The sequence below is a fragment of the Ctenopharyngodon idella genome, chromosome 16, assembly GCF_019924925.1.
Source record: "Ctenopharyngodon idella isolate HZGC_01 chromosome 16, HZGC01, whole genome shotgun sequence".
NCBI lineage: Eukaryota > Metazoa > Chordata > Actinopteri > Cypriniformes > Xenocyprididae > Ctenopharyngodon > Ctenopharyngodon idella.
Window position 1 is genome coordinate 34483456 of NC_067235.1, and position 16508 is coordinate 34499963.

General features: G+C 36.4%; 1 protein-coding gene across 4 annotated transcripts in view; it reads right to left on the reverse strand.

The window, feature by feature from the left end:
* csmd3a (CUB and Sushi multiple domains 3a) overlaps window positions 1–16508 on the reverse strand; it is a 305727-nt gene that overhangs the window by 184955 nt on the left and 104264 nt on the right. For all 4 annotated transcript variants that reach the window (XM_051864521.1, XM_051864522.1, XM_051864520.1 and 1 more), the window contains exons 15-20: window positions 15931–16125; window positions 14361–14499; window positions 12325–12512; window positions 11126–11314; window positions 5537–5653; window positions 3675–3890 (exon numbers count right to left, since the gene is read on the reverse strand). In XM_051864521.1, the coding sequence (XP_051720481.1) occupies window positions 3675–3890; window positions 5537–5653; window positions 11126–11314; window positions 12325–12512; window positions 14361–14499; window positions 15931–16125 (1044 nt within the window). The remainder of the gene's footprint in view (window positions 1–3674; window positions 3891–5536; window positions 5654–11125; window positions 11315–12324; window positions 12513–14360; window positions 14500–15930; window positions 16126–16508) is intronic.

Sequence of the window (16508 nt, forward strand, 5' to 3'; positions counted from 1 at the left end):
GATGAGTTATAAGAAAATTCACCCCCCTCACAGTTGTCATGAAGGGCAAAATTTGTTGTATTGACCAAAACCACTTTTTGTACCAGGCTGTAAACATATTTTTTTCTGCTGTAAAGTTGGGCATTTTAACATGGGGGTCTATGGGATTGACTCCCTCTGATAAATGGCACACACGCTCTCTCATTGCTTTATTTTAGCATGGTCTTTATATTCAACCAATGTCTCGTTTAATATCACATCAGAGTAAACAGAGAGTGAACATTTACCCTGGGTTATCTGCAAACACTTAAACAATCAATTAGAGCCAGTGTAAATCATTCCCACATATGTAAATGATATTCAGAATGGGTTAGCGTAGGACCGCAGCTGTGCTTCGATCTGTGCACAGGAGCAATGAGTTCAGATGAGTTTGATGGACGAGAGCAAAACGACGCAAATTGCTTTGTTTGTCACTTTGAGCTCTCATATCTCCATATTCAAATCTATTTACGGACAGCATATGAACGCCTGCACCTCTCTGAGATTGTATAGAAAAACAGATTTCATATTATGTAAAGATATCAATTCTTGTCTCTGTACTTTCAATGCTAAAACGCTAATGGCGGAAAGCTTTTTGTCTGCAGTTTCACGCCTGGTATTTTTTGCATTATGCATGTCTGCTTCTGTCAATCCCATCAATATTCAGCTTTCAGTAAAGGTCAACCACAGTTTTCATCAGGGAATTTATATTAGGCTAATACAGGAACTTGGCTTGTGGATAATTGTATGGGTATTCATAACTCCGGTCCTTAATTAATGCATATGATGGCTCAGTAAACATGAGCCAAACCCTATGGGCTCTTCACAGCTTGGCTTTCTATCAGAACGGCGCGTCCTCAAACACACTGAATCACACTGACTTAAAAAAAATAGTGCAGAAAAACATGAAAAATCTGTCCAACTGGAAACATTGTTTGAAACATTGAAATTTATATATATATATATATATATATATATATATATATGTGTGTGTGTGTGTGTGTGTGTGTGTTTTTACTTTAATTTTAGTCATAGTTTGATTAATTATATGATTTGTTATTTTTATTTGTTTTTTTATACACTACTGTTCAAAAGTTTGCAGTCTGTAAGATTGTTTATTGTTTCTGAAAGAGTCTCTTCTGCTCACCAGGGCTGAATTTATTTGATCAAAAATACAGAAATATTGTGAAATATTACCATTACATCTTTACTGTCACTTTTGATCAATTTCATGCATCCTTGATGAATAAAAGTATTCATTTCTTAAAAAAAATAAATAAATAAATACTGACCCCAACTTTCAAGATGGCAGTGTACTTATTAATGTAATGTAATTATTATTTTAGTAATTCATTTTAGTACTTCAAATGAAAAAGAGAAATGTTGAGAAACTACTTGAAATAAAATGTTTATTTTTTTCATATATTTTATTTTATTTAATTTTAATGATTTACTTATTTTTTCAGTTAATGTTAATTTTATTTCAAGCAACTATTTGTTATGGTTTTAGTTTTAGTTAACACAAATGTAGTATTTTTTTTTTTTTTTTTTGTGCATAGTTGATCCATTTTGGTCCTTTTGTGTAAAAAACATTTTTTTTTTTTTTTTTTTACTTGTATTATTGTTTTTTTTATTATTATTATTATTACTAATTTAAGAAAAACACATTATAGATAAAATGTATTTTTATTTATTTATTTATTTATTTATTTATTTATTTATCTATCTATCTATCTATGCATTCATTCATTCATTTTATTTTATTTTTTGCCCTGGAGAGAAAAAAAAAAAAAAATAGAATATGGGTTTGGACCGACATAGGGATGCATTAAAAATACATAATTTTCATTTTTGGATAAACTACATATTTAACCCTTTTGCATTAATTAAAAAAAAAAAAAAAAGAAAAAAAAAAAGCTTTGGAGCATAAACTTAAGTTTGGTCTCGTTTTCAAGAAGTCCCTTGGACGATTATTTTTAGTAAATATTGATTATTGAGGTAAAATTTTGCAGTACAGTATAATTTCTCTCTCTCAAATATTACACACACACACACACACACACACACACACACACACACTGACATCCATAGCAACACACACACACATTTATAGCTGCATAATTTATCAAATTGGCTCTATAATACACAGAAGCAAGAAACAGGAAAAAAGTGAAAATTTGCCTAATAGGCCAAACCTGAGAAAATGGTTATGAAAAAAATTAAAAATGTTTAATTTTGAAGCCTTGCTAACAGAATGAAAGCCTATTAACAAAGACTGCATAATTTTATAGTTAAATGGCCCTGGGATTAAAAATTGCCATTTCAATGGGGATTTTGATCCTGAGTGTAACTATTCTGTATTACTAGTGTAAAATAGATTTATTAAAGGAAATAAGGGTGAAATTGTAAAATTCCAATAAAAATGCACACCTGTGCCAAAATTTATGCATTTGGCATTAACACAGGCAAAACTATCAAAGACAAAAATGTCATGGACGCACAAGGGTTAAAACTTGGAAACTCATATAAAGTAAAATAAACTCATATTTAGTTGTCAAATGGGTTTCTTTACCACTTTTGCGTCAAAAGGTGAAACAGCTAATTCCATTAGTCGTAAGCCTAGTTTAACCCAGTGGCCGGTGGGTATCCGGCGTGACCGTCCAGTGGGAATCTGTGACTGATGACAAACGCAGCCCAAAGCCAGCTCTAATATCAGCCAGCAGTTCAGCGCTGAAGTCTGACGACAAGACTGCCGGCAACACTGATAAGTCTCAGACTCTCAATAAGCCACTGAGACGAAGCTCAAGCTGTTGCCAATTGATTACCTTTATCACTGTACTAAAGCACCATCTATATCTAATTGCTGCTATGACTTTTCATAGAAACAGTCTTGTAGGCGCTGATGACAATAACGGCTGCTCTTGTCCTAGAATAACCTTCAATATCATCCCCAGATTCATTAGATCTGCTGCTAATGAATGGAAATGGAAACAAAAACATTCTTACATAAATTACTGCATCGTGAGCAAACTCTTTGTGAAAGAATCATGCGTAAAACCTTTGTAATTTTTAGGTAAGAAAGGGTTAATCATTTTACATTTCAGGTAAAAATGGTTTTACAAACAATTTAAAACTCTTACACTGAATTGAATTCAACAATTTACATAAAACTTGTGTGTACTGCAGATGATTTCCATCAGAACGGAGAGTCCTCTAACAATGTATCATGCCGACCTTACAGAAATAATGTGACCAAATATGAAAAAGCTCTCCAACTGGAATTGTTTAGCATTGGTAAAAATGTTTGGCCCTTTTTGAAGCTTAGTTGAATGGGAAAAGATTGGTTTAAAAAGTTTTCACATAACAGCGACAGACAGACGGACGATAGATAGATAGATTTTTCTTTTGTCAAATCAACTTCAATAATTTATGTGGTTCAGATAACATAATATTTTGAGTTTCTGTTGATTAAATCAATCGCCTTCATTATATTAACTCAAATTTTTAATTTCAATGAACTCAAAATTATAAGGCAACCAGGTAACTTACTTTTTTAAGTTAAACCAACAATTCTATTTCACAGTGTAGATAGATAGATATTCAATCAAAATGCACCACAAAAAATGAAAATGGAATACACTGAGGATTTCTTTCACCTGAGAAAGAGATGTTGAAACCCTGGAAGGAAATGGAAAAGTCGGAGATGAAGCGAAGCTGGGCCTTGAAGTTTCCGTACAGCCCGGCGTTGACAGGCGGAGGTCGTTGCGAACCGGTGAGCCGGGCGAGGGGTCGTGCAAAGCTGCCGTTCTCCGTCAGGAGCAGATAGTCATGGTGATCCTCCAGGTGAAACGCATGAAACGTGAACTGCACACCTGAACAGATGAGGACAAATATTTTTTTTACTTCTGCGTCAGGATGCATAAAGTCAAAAGAAATTATTCTTGAAGTCTTTAAGTAAACAAGATGTAAGTGTAAGATTTTTTTTTTTTTTTTTTTTGAAAGAAAAAAAAGGAAAAGAAATGAACTTTTCTTCATTAAGAATGCATTAAAAAAGTGACAGCAAATACATTTATATTGTTAAATATATATATAAGAGGAGTCGGGTTAATTTTGAGCTACAGGCAAAACAAGTGAAAAATGTCAATTTTGGTCAAAATTGAGGTTTTCACAAAAATTAGATCATTAAGCCCTCGTCTAGCGATCCCAATGCTCCAAATAGCAATTAAACATCTAAAAGGAGGAGTACCTTTTCATTTGACCATGAAAAAGGCTGTTTTTCTCTGCTCACTTCTCGACGACTGCACAAGTTCTCCTCAGCACAAGTTTGGTATCATTTTTAAGCGCAGCATTCAAAATTTGTGAATATTCATAGCAAATTGTCAATGGCAGGAGTCTGAACCAATGAAATGTGATTTTCAAACTCATGCTGATGTAAACAAAACAATCTTACTCGTGCTGACTGACAGATATGAAGCGCACACACAGAGACGCCTCAGACGTGCGATCCCAATATACACATATAGTATTTCAAAACATCTGTCTTGAGTATTCACGCAAACATTATCTGTTATGTCTTATGTGAATGTTTGGTTAACAAATGTGGTGTTATTAACTGGGATTTTAAGGTATATTTGCTAGGTGATTTTGTTTCCTTCAGAAAACTTTAACCCGATTCTCAAAATTGACTTTGCTGACTCTATCGACTTCAAACAGGCATAGCTCCGTCATTTTTTTGTCGGATTCCAACAAATTATACATCATTTTGAAGGTTTTTAAAAAGTGAATATCAATAACCAGCACGGGTCACATATATATTTTAAATTGATGCTGTTCTTTCTTTTAACTTCATTAATTAAAGGATCCTAAAAAATGTATCACAGTTTCCACAAAAATATAAACCGTTTTCAACATTGATAATAATCATAAATGTTTCTTGAGCATCAAATCAGCATATTAGAATGATTTCTGAAGGATCATGTGACACTGAAGACTGGAGTAATGATGCTGAAAATTCAGCTTTGATCACAGGAATAAATTACACTTTACTATATATTCACATAGAAAACAGCTATTTTAAATTGTAATAATATTTCACAATTTTTACTGTATTTTTGATCAAATAAATGCAGCCTTGATGAGCAGAAGAGACTTCTTTCAAAAACATTAAAAAATATTACCGACCCAAAACTTTTGAAGGATAATATAAAAACATGCGTACAAATGTCCACTAAAGCATCTGTTTTGCACATTTTCTAACAACTTTCACCAGAGTTAAAATCCACTAAGCCTGGTAGAAAATCAATGACAAAGGAAAATCCACCATCAGATGTTTATCTAGGATATCTAAAGTGTTTATTTATTTATTTTTTTTCATCTGGAGACACAAATGTGTGTATTGTGTGTATGCGTTCAATAAATAAAAATACACACTCCAGATCTTGAACGGAGCTTGGAAGCAATCAAAAGCGAGCTCTCATCTTCTACTGACAGCACATGATGAAATCTCCTGGGTACATACCTTTGCCATGGCTGACCTCCAGAGTCCATGTGCAGTTTAATGAGTTGGGATAGAGCTCGGGAAAGCCAGGAGAGAGGATGATGCCCTCTGGGCCCCGAACATCGCCTCCGCACAGAGCTGCAGGGAGACACGTGTGGAATCTTAAAAAAAACGATCTGAAACTTTACAGGAAGCACATTTGCAACTGTTCTCGAATCACTTCCAGTGCTCTGTTTTCAGAGACTTCTGTTGAGATAAGCAAAGTTCGGCTCCGGGAATTCAAAGAGCAGACTAACCTTCACCCGAAGTAAAAATAACACTGAAAGGTTAATGAGAGTAACGAGAAATTCCTCTACTTTGAGATACTTTCCACCTGCCGTTGTCTCAAGCAAAGGTCACAATCCATGAAAGTTTTTCTAAGAAGGTGAGTGAGCGCTACTGCCCAAGTAAAACTCTCTCTGCCGTGGTGCAAGGGTGTTATGGATGATTGCATGGGCATTTTTTAAACAAGTCTTTGTGGCAAGTCTGCTGTGTTAGTGCTGTTGGATTTGGAGCACTGGCTGAGCATTCAGGGAAATGACCTTAAATGGTTTCAATCCTATTTTAATAATAAAAGGTTCTCTGTTAGTATTGGTGAATTCACTTCGGATGCAGCTCCTCTTACATGTGGTGTGCCTCAAGGTTCTATTCTCAGACCGATTTTATTTTCCTTGTATATGCTTCCCCTGGGGTCAATCTTTAAGGAACACGGTATCTCCTTCCACTGCTATGCTGATGAAACCCAAATCTATCTGCCCCTGGGATCTAATAACTTGGGTTGGGATACTATGGTGGCCTGAAGCTTTATTTTTCACACAAGTAGTGCGGGATGAGTTAAAGTGCCCCTATTATGCTTTTTCGAATATTACCTTGTGTAATATAGCTGTTTGTGAATGTAAAAGTTTTAAAGATCAAAGTTCACAACAAATAAAGTTATTTTGTTAATAATTCCAGTCTCACTTCCTGTTACATTCCTAAGTATCAATGTAACAAATTTGCATAATGCCAGGCTGTTTTCTTCATTGGCTGCTGGTGAACAGCGTCTCTTTGCCCCGCCCTCAAACACTGTAGTTGTATCTGAGACTGGAAGAGTTTGGTTCGTCTTGTTCATGTCGAGAAGACGCTGTTTTCAGCACTGAGAATCACTTTGATACGGTAAAACCGATGCCATCGTTACTGTTCGTATCACTGTAAATCAAGAGCTGAGGAAGAGCTGAAATACAGATATGGTAATGAGCGTTTGGTTTCTGACATGGGTTGTAAGCAGTTGACCAATCACAACAGACTGGGCTGTCTGACCAATCAGAGCAGAGCAGGATCTCGGAGAGGAGAGGTTTAGAGAGACTGAATCTTCGAACGAACCGTTTCAGACTCTTTGAGAAATGAGGTGATGTACAATGTATATTATAAGAAAATTGAAGTGTTTTTTTTATCTTAGATGCATGTAAATCTACTGTAGGAGACTCCGAAACAAAATTAGGAACCTTTAATATAGCATGACTTGTTCAAATCTCAAAGTATAAGCAAAAATAACAACGACGCTTGGCTTAGCAAACACCAGTAATAATACTGAATTTCAGAAAATCTAATTGAACACAAAAGGTGAAGGTACAGTATATGACTGATGTGTGTATGTAGCTCAAACTGTAGAGCTTGGCACCATAAAAACATCAAAGTCATGGGTTTGAATCGCAGGGAATGCATGAACCCATTACAAAATACTTAAGATAAAAGCATCTGTCAAATGTTTAAATTATGCATAAATAATGAATTTGTGAATCAGTTGTGAAACATTTAACAAAATCCACATTAAAAGCTATCATGCACAATTTTAGGTAAGAATGGTATCATCACATCACAATTAAGCAATTTGCACAGAATTCATTTTCTAAATGGCCAAATATTCACATAAATTGTCACACTGAACTGAATACGACAATTTATGTAAAGTGGTTTTAATAATGATTTACAAAGAATTTTATTCTGCTTTGTTCAGAATGGCTGGCTCTTTTTCTAAATTGGTGCATTGAATTTTACATAAATTTACATAAAAATCTGTGTGCAGATGAATGAATAATAATTTTGTTTTAAAAAATGGGAACACATAAAAAAAAAGGCTAAGGACAAAAGCTTCTGCCAATGCATAAAGGATGCATAAATAATGTAAAATTAAAATGTACTTCATGTTCTTCACATTCTATTCTATAAAATATTTCAGATTAGTGTCCAAATAAAAGAGTGAATTTGGAAGCATTAACAAAACCATCTGCTGTATGTTGTGCAAACACCTGCCAACGAATGTTGAAGTGAACAAAAATGTACATGCATTGGACAGACTCTTGATGACGTATGTGTGCAATCAGGGAATCTAAAGCTCATCTCTAATTGTGTTTCTTCTGAACACAATCTGTCAATTGAAGAGCGACTCAAAGTGTCTCAAGAAACCTTATCACAGGGTCTTGTACTAAAGCGAAAGCTGCAATAGGCTGGTGGCATTATCTCGGCAGGGATTAAGATATTGATTAGGGCAAATATAGATCTTGAGTAATGGTCAAACCAGAGAAATAACATTTCAGTCCCATGCTAAGACTCGACTGTGGAAACTAGTAACAGCCAGAGACAACAACATGAAATGGAATGCAATATGATTCTAGAGACAAGCAATTTGTCTGTCCACATCAGACGCAACAAAATCAATCACAAATCACAGCCAATCAGAAGAGTGTGTGGGCGGAGTCTCTCTGCAAGAGCACTGCACTCGCAATCAAATCAATCAAAAATCACAGCCAATCAGAAGAGCATGTGGGCGGAGTCTCTCTGCAAGCGCACTGCACTCGCAATCAAATCAATCAAAAATCACAGCCAATCAGAAGAGTGTGTGGGCGGAGTCTCTCTGCAAGCGCATTGCACTCGCAATCAAATCAATCAAAAATCACAGCCAATCAGAAGAGCGTGTGGGCGGAGTCTCTCTGCAAACGCACTGCATTCGCAACCAAATCAATCACAAATCACAGCCAATCAGAAACAATCTTTATCACAGAATAAACTTGTTTATTTTCAGTTTGAACGTTCTTGTTTCCTTTAATTTATTTTCAAGATCTGAAGTGAATTATCCATCGTCGCTTTCAGTTCGACAATAAAGATCACGCAAAATGACATTCAAACTCACATTAAATTATTTTAAGTAAAGCACATATCATACTTTGTTGTTCTTTTATCATGTGTCACGGCATCACATCTGGTTAGGACACGGTGTTAGTACACACTTAAATTATGTACTTAAAATACAGGCAACATCCTAACTGAAATGGAACCTCACAAGTGACCAGTTTGGAGAGCTCTACATAGGGTAGTTCACTCACAGTTCATTTCAATGGTGTTAGCATATTGCTAAGCTAACAATTCAACTCTAATAAGAAAATCATACGGTGCACGCACATGTAATGGGTAAAAAAGACCACTTTTAACAGGACTTAAATATTATTATCCAACAGTATTAAAGGAATTACAAGTATATCCGTGTCTCCTGCATTCTCCACCATCTCACTGAGCTCATCACAGTGAGGATCTTGGGATCTTCTCCATGAAGGTTTACAGCTTAGTTTTTAAGCAAAAGAAGGTATGCATAATGATGCCTACTCCTCCTCCTTTTTTGGAAACATATACTTATTATGCTTTAAAATGCCAGGAAGTTTTGAAACAGAGCCACAGTATGCAAACTGGGATGCAGTCATAGTCAGTGCTTCTTGAGTTGCCCAAACTAAGGCCTGAACTTCAGAATTCAAGGAATGAAGACATATTTCCTCAGCGACTTCACCTTTAATGATAATGAATGTCATCGTCACTCCCTGTGAGACGATGAAAGAGTCTAGTGCCCCGGGCTCAACATCTGCCTAAACCTCTTTCTCTCTTTCTTCCCTCCGGCACTGTGAAGCACCCAAAATATTTCCTCCATATTCAGTTCATTCAGAATGACATGGATTCATTAAAATTGAATACGCCAAATGGGCCAGACCAGTGATGACTGCTCTTTTGGAAATAAAAACATTTTACCAGAAGGTCAAAGTTAACTTTTTTAACACTTTAGGTATTTGAGTGTAATGGGTAAAGTTCCTGGCATTATTATTATTATTTAAATGTTCATCTTCAATCAAAATATAACTTTTTGGTAGTAGGTTTCCCTGGTCCAGTCAGTTCTTGATGGATAAAATCAACTCCTGTCCTACATTTTATTTCATTGAACATCTTGTTGCACTCAGAAATGTCACATTACACAAGCAAAACGGGTTGTTTCATGCTGAAAGTGTATTAGATGTCTTGAAATAGAGACTTGAGCATTATAGTCAACAGTCTGGTAGCAAACTAAACATTTTCAGGGGATTTTCTGGTTTATAATTAGCACTTAAGCTGACAATTATGTCCAAATGAATAGACGGAGATGCTCGTCAGCTCTCATAATGCCACAGCTGCTCATAAAAAAGACAAAACTTTCTACAGACTTTTTAAGAATAGAATATTCAGTAACACTTCTGCCTCTATATATAATGCATATGGATGGGAGTCATTAGGAGTGCAACATTTCCAGTTCCTTAACAACACTTTAGACAATAATAGTGAGCTTGACGAAGTGTGAAATTAGCATAGATTATGCCACCGCTATGTTTACATTACATTACGGTGCCCAGCCTGGCCCTGTCGTTTTGCTTTTTTATGGTAATAAAAAACATTTTATTTAGGTTGATAACAGTTGCTTCAATTCTAAACCGAAAGCGTCTGCTCTGCTCATCCAGCACGAGCTGCAGAGTCGCATTCAGTGCAGCAGGAATCACAGTTCACTGATCACGTGACGAGAGTAAGGCGAGATGACTGACAAGACCATGGCGGAGGATTTGTTGTGCAACAGAGCCTAAGAGTCTGATAAATGTCTTATCTTGTTGAATGCGTGCTCACCACCGCTGCTCCCTATACACAGAGTTCGAAAGCGAAAGTAAAACGCGAATGCGCATTCAAAAGCGATTTTAATACCGCGCATTTTGAGAGCGGCTCCCTGATGCATGCAAATATCTCCCAAAATGAAAGCTATCTTCGGCTGGGCTGTGTAGTTTTAACCACCTCTCAGCTCTGTATCATGCTTGAAGAAAAACAGTCATGCATTCCATCATTGAGGATTTCTTAATATACTGTGTAAAAATCTCGTCTCGTTCTCGTGAACTCAATCCTGTGAGCTAAGTGTCTTGCCACACCCCTAATGCATGTATAAACTAAACAAAAACAATATTATTTTTGGCAACATATATTTTTTATGTTCTGAATGCACATCTTTAACTACACATTGTCATATGAACAACCAGTTTCGACAGAACCGTTTTTTAATTAAGAACTGATGGTATTTCCTGCTGTCAGAGAAATTACGTTTTAGATGAGATTTGCAGTGTGAATTAAACGTGATGAGAATCATTATACAGGCTCATACAGTCAGGCTTCAATTAAACGCTACTGAATATTCCTGCAATAGCTGAATGTAGAAATCAAAAAAAAAATTTAATTGGTCTAATGGAGATGTCAGCTCACCGTCACATGTGGGCAGAGGGTGGCTCCACCAGTGGTTCTTCTCACAGACCAAACGCTCCTCGTGGCTCAGTCTGTATCCAGGCTCACAGCCAAACCACACCACCGAGCCGATGGCCAAGTCCTGCCCGTAACGAACCCCGTTTACCGGCACACCAGGATCCAGACATGAATGAGTGTCCAGAGTGACGCCTGAAGCACAGCGAAGGAAAAAGGAGAGATTAATTGACATAATTTAAAGCAATAGATGGAAAGATAGACAACATTTTATACATTTATTTTATTGTGCATTAAAGGTAAATGTACAGTTTCAGAAAAAAACAATGCAAACTTACTAAAATTATTTTATTTTATTGAAATGCATTGCATTGCACTGATGATTGTATTTATCATTGTTTTATTTGTTAATAATCCTTGTTTACTCCATGTAGAAATATAAAATTAAGTACAAAAATTCAATTTAATTTTATTGTGCATTTAAAGTAAACATTAAGTTTTAAAAAATGTAAACTTACGTAAAATTATTTAATTTAATTTAATTTTACTGCATTGTATTTTATTGCGTATTTACTATTATTTTTTGTTAATAATCCTTGTTTACGCCATGTAGAAATCTAAAATTAAGTACAAAAATTCTGTTTAATTTTATTGTGCATGAAAGGTAAACATACAATTTCAAAAAACAATGTAAACTTACCTAAAATTATTTTATTTCATTTTATTTCATTCCATTGCATTGCATACATTTTATTTGTTAATAATCCTTTATTACTCAGGTAGCAATATAAAATTACAGTTAAATGTACAGTTTCAGAAAAAAACTATGTAAACTTAAAATTATTTTATTTTTTATTGCAATGCATTGCTAATTGTATTTATCATTACTTTATTTGTTAATTTATTTTTAATGTTTACTCAATATGAATTTAAGTAAAAACTATTTTCATTTATTTACAGCATTTATCATTGTAAATGGCTTGGAAATACGAATGCACAGTTTTTGTCAAGCCAATAAAGCTCACTAAATGGCAAAAAGGGGGGAAGAGAAAAAGAAAGAAAAGGCAAGAAATAGAGAGAGTGAGACAGAATACTACAAAGAGAAATCCTCCAGCTGTTTGCTTGTGTGCAGAGACAGATACCATTCAGGTTGAAATATCATTTTCAGGCAAAAGGCACACGGTCTATAAAGACGGCTGACTCACTTTCATAAAAGAGCTTAAAGCCACTGTTAGAGCGACTGTTATCGGTGGTGAAGAGAAGATACAGGAAGTTGCCGCTGCTGAACAGGAACTGAGGGACTTGGGTGCCATTTAGAGAGGCGATTAGGGGCGAGAGGAGATTAGGCCCATCGTGAACCTCTAGAAAGTCATAATTGAGTTCTGTCTGGAACCTGCCGGAAATAAAAACAGATCAAAGAAAGAAGATAAAAAAATTACAGGGTGAAATGTGTTTCTATCCTCACACACAAACACACACAGAGCTCATTACCCATGGCTGCCCAACTGTTCCTCGTTGACCGCCTCTTTTAATGAGAAGTCACAAACGCGGCCAGTGTTCACACTGCTGTTTATTGATGGGATCAAACCGCTTTGTGATGTGTGAATAAACACAGATCTGCTGCGGTGAGCCTGCTTTTAATGAAATCGTTGAGCTAATAATGAAAAGGCTGTAATTTACTCATGCTGATCCAAACCTGCATTCTTTCTGTTTTCAACAAATTAACATTCATTACAATAATACCAAAAGAAAACAATAAAAAAAATACATAAAAAGCACAATAAAATAATCATGCAAGTTATTCTTTTCTTCCGACATCATCTTATCATTGCGTGAAAAACAGAACATATACACATATATATATATATATATATATATATATATATATACACACACACACACATTTTGAAAAATATTTTTCCAATGTGTTGATGCTTTCTGTGTATATATATATATATATATATATATATACTGTATATATTACAAAAAAGCACAAAAAATTGTCTAAAATAACCATGTAAGTTATTCTTCTGAAATCACATTATAATTGCGTGACAAATAAAGCAATATATATATGTGTGTGTGTGTGTGTGTGTGTGTGTGTGTGTGTATATATATATATACACATATACATACATATATTATTATATAATATATAATTGATTAATTGCAATTAATCACATCTAACAGAAAAGTTTGTAGTGTGTGTTTATATATATATATATATATATATATATATATATATATATGCATACACACACATATATATACAAACTTTTATATTAGATGTGATTAATTGCAATTAATCAATTTGACAGCACACACACACTCATATATATATATATATATATATATATACACACACACATTATATATTTTTTATTATAATATATATATATATTTTAATAAATTATATTTCATAATTAATGAGAAAACTAAAATCTGGCATGACGTATCTTGATTTCTCTCACACATTTTTTTGCCCACATTTATCATAAGATCTTTTGTACTACAGAAGACAGAAAGTCCTACAGGACTGATGCACACAAAGTTGCACACAACGATGACAGAATTGTAATTTTTTCCAGCGAAAAGTCAAAGAAGAGCCGTCAAGCCCACTGCAGGCGAAACACAATCCAGCCTTTTGTGATCCATCTCGAGGCGTTCGCTCCCGGGAGTCTGTTATATCAAACTCCAGATCTGATGCTATTTCAATGCCCTACTCAAGGGAAGCATTGCAGTGCTAATGAAATAAAGTCAACCATTTGTAACAAGATATAGATTAATTCCATTTCCCTTTCACAGGCGGCCTCGATGGGCGCCACGCCGAGCGATAGATTTATACTCCAAACAGTGCGCCTATGGATCAAGCCCGTCGACATAACACTATGTAATCATTTATACAGACGCTAATGGTGACCGTCTCCCTCGCGCTCTCTCGGTCTGTGCGCCATGACAAACATTACCCGGAAACACATGAACTTTGCCGCATTCAGCCGAGGCTTACGATTCAATTACCTTTGACATTATACTTTATTAACTAGACTCTTACGCCAGACTGAGACTTTATAAAAACCCATTCGGCCTTCACACCCAAAGGACCCGGATAAAGATATATGAATATGTTGCTTCTGCCTTTTCTAAGTGTGATATGTGCTGAAATGATTTGTCGTCGTGGAGAGCTGATGCCGCCAGACATAATGCCTCTGTGTGTTTCTATTCTCAGAGCTATCCAACAGACCTGTCAAAGCTTATCTTGATGGAGCGTCCCGCCTCGGCCTCGATGACCCACTCGCAGCTCAGGGAATCTTTGTAGTAGCCGGGCCACCCCGGGGACAGAATGACTCCCACCGGAGCGGTGAAATGGCCTCCGCAGGGAGCTGCCGGAAACATTTTAAGCACATGTGAGCAGAATGTTTATAAGAAGAACTTCAGTTCAGCAGAGAACCAAAAAAGTGTTTTTGAACAAGTGTTTTTGTCTTGTTTTCCAGTAAAATGTCTAAACATGCATTTTAATATTTTCCTTTTCCTTTAGCAAAAGTACAACCCCTTTGTTTGGCCTTCCGAAAATGGCAGTTAGCAATTATTTAAAGGGAACCTATAATGCCCCTCTCACAAGATGTAATATAAGTCTCTGGTGTCCCCAGAATGTGTCTGTGAAGTTTCAGCTCAAAATCCCCCACAGATCATTTATTATAGCTTGTCAAATTTGCCCCTATTTGGGTGTGAGCAAAAACACGCCGTTTTTGTGTGTGTCCCTTTAAATGCAAATGAGCTGCTGCTCCCGCCCCCTTTCCAGAAGAGGGCGGAGCTTTAACAGCTCGCGCTTCGGTCGCTCAACAACAACAAAGCTGGAGAATCTCACGCAGCCAAAATGAGGATTGTCAGTAACGGTGTTCAGCCTTACATTGTTCAAACCGGAGTCGACACTGATGGAGAGACTCAGGAACAAGTTACAACTTTTAGAATCAGAAGAGAGTGGGGGCAGAGTCTCTCTGTAAGTGCGCTGCACTTGCAACTAAATCGATCAAAAATCCCAGCCAATCAGAAGAGAGTGGAGGCGAAGTCTCTCTGTAAGTGCACTGCACTCGCAACTAAATTGATCAAAAATCCCAGCCAATCAGAAGAGAGTGTGGGCGGAGTCTCTCTTACAGTGCACTGCACTCGCAACTAAGTCAATCAAAAATCCCAGCCAATCAGAAGAGAGTGTGGGCGGAGTCTCTCTGTAAGTGCACTGCACTCGCAACTAAGTCAATCAAAAATCCCAGCCAATCAGAAGAGAGTGGGGGCGGAGTCTCTCTTACAGTGCACTGCACTCGCAACTAAGTCAATCAAAAATCCCAGCCAATCAGAAGAGAGTGTGGGCGGAGTCTCTCTGTAAGTGCACTGCACTCGCAACTAAATTGATCACAAATCCCAGCCAATCAGAGGAGAGTGGGGGGCGGAGTCTCTCTGCATGCGCACTCGCAAACCAAATTAGGACAATAAAAAGGATACAAAAAAAGGAAAAGATGCCTTTTGTCAAGAATCGTCGTGTCAGGACACAGTGTTACCTGTGGTAAAATCACTGTAACGTATAAACTTGCATTGCTTTAATTCAAAACTAAACTTGCAGGTGTAGGTAAGGAATATTTTGAGTCTAGTTTTTAGTTTTTGGTACAACAGCTCTAAGAAGTGGAACTAAACCACTTTTCTACAAGTTCAAGGAATGTAATTTAGATCAATCTTTCCCAAAAGGCTACTCAGAAGTCAAGGTTTTGATACATTTATTCACAGAAACATTTGGAGGACGGAAGAACATTAAAACCTACCTTCACACTTTGGGATCAAACCACTCCACATCACCTTTCCAGCCTCCAGTTCACACACAATAGTATCCGAGCCTTGCGTCTTTATGAATCCCTCCTCACACACGACTGATATGGAGCTTCCCAGCTGGAAATTATTACCAAAGCGCTTGGCATTCATAGGCACTCCGGGGTCCGGGCACTCATTGTGTCCAAACGCTGAACAAATAACATCAAAGCAGAGAGCTTGTTACTTGCAACGTGACTTACTTAATGAAATGGAAGGGAACGAGCGAATACATAATGGAATATCAAACTGTAAAAAACAGAGGATTGTGGGTAGACACGAGGGTCTCCTATGTCGCACAGGCATTTGGGGATTATGTTGGCTGAGCTAATGGTGTGATGTTCAGCGAACAGGATTAAGTTGTTTGATGCTGGTGGATAAATGGCTTATGAATTAAATTGAGGAAAATATGTCCTTCCATATGTCCTACTTGACGGCTGTTCTGAATCAGATTGAAGACGACGCTTCGCATGCCAAAAATGTTGTTAGCAAAAACGAATTTGTTTAAGAGTATTAATTCTTTTAGAAAGAATCA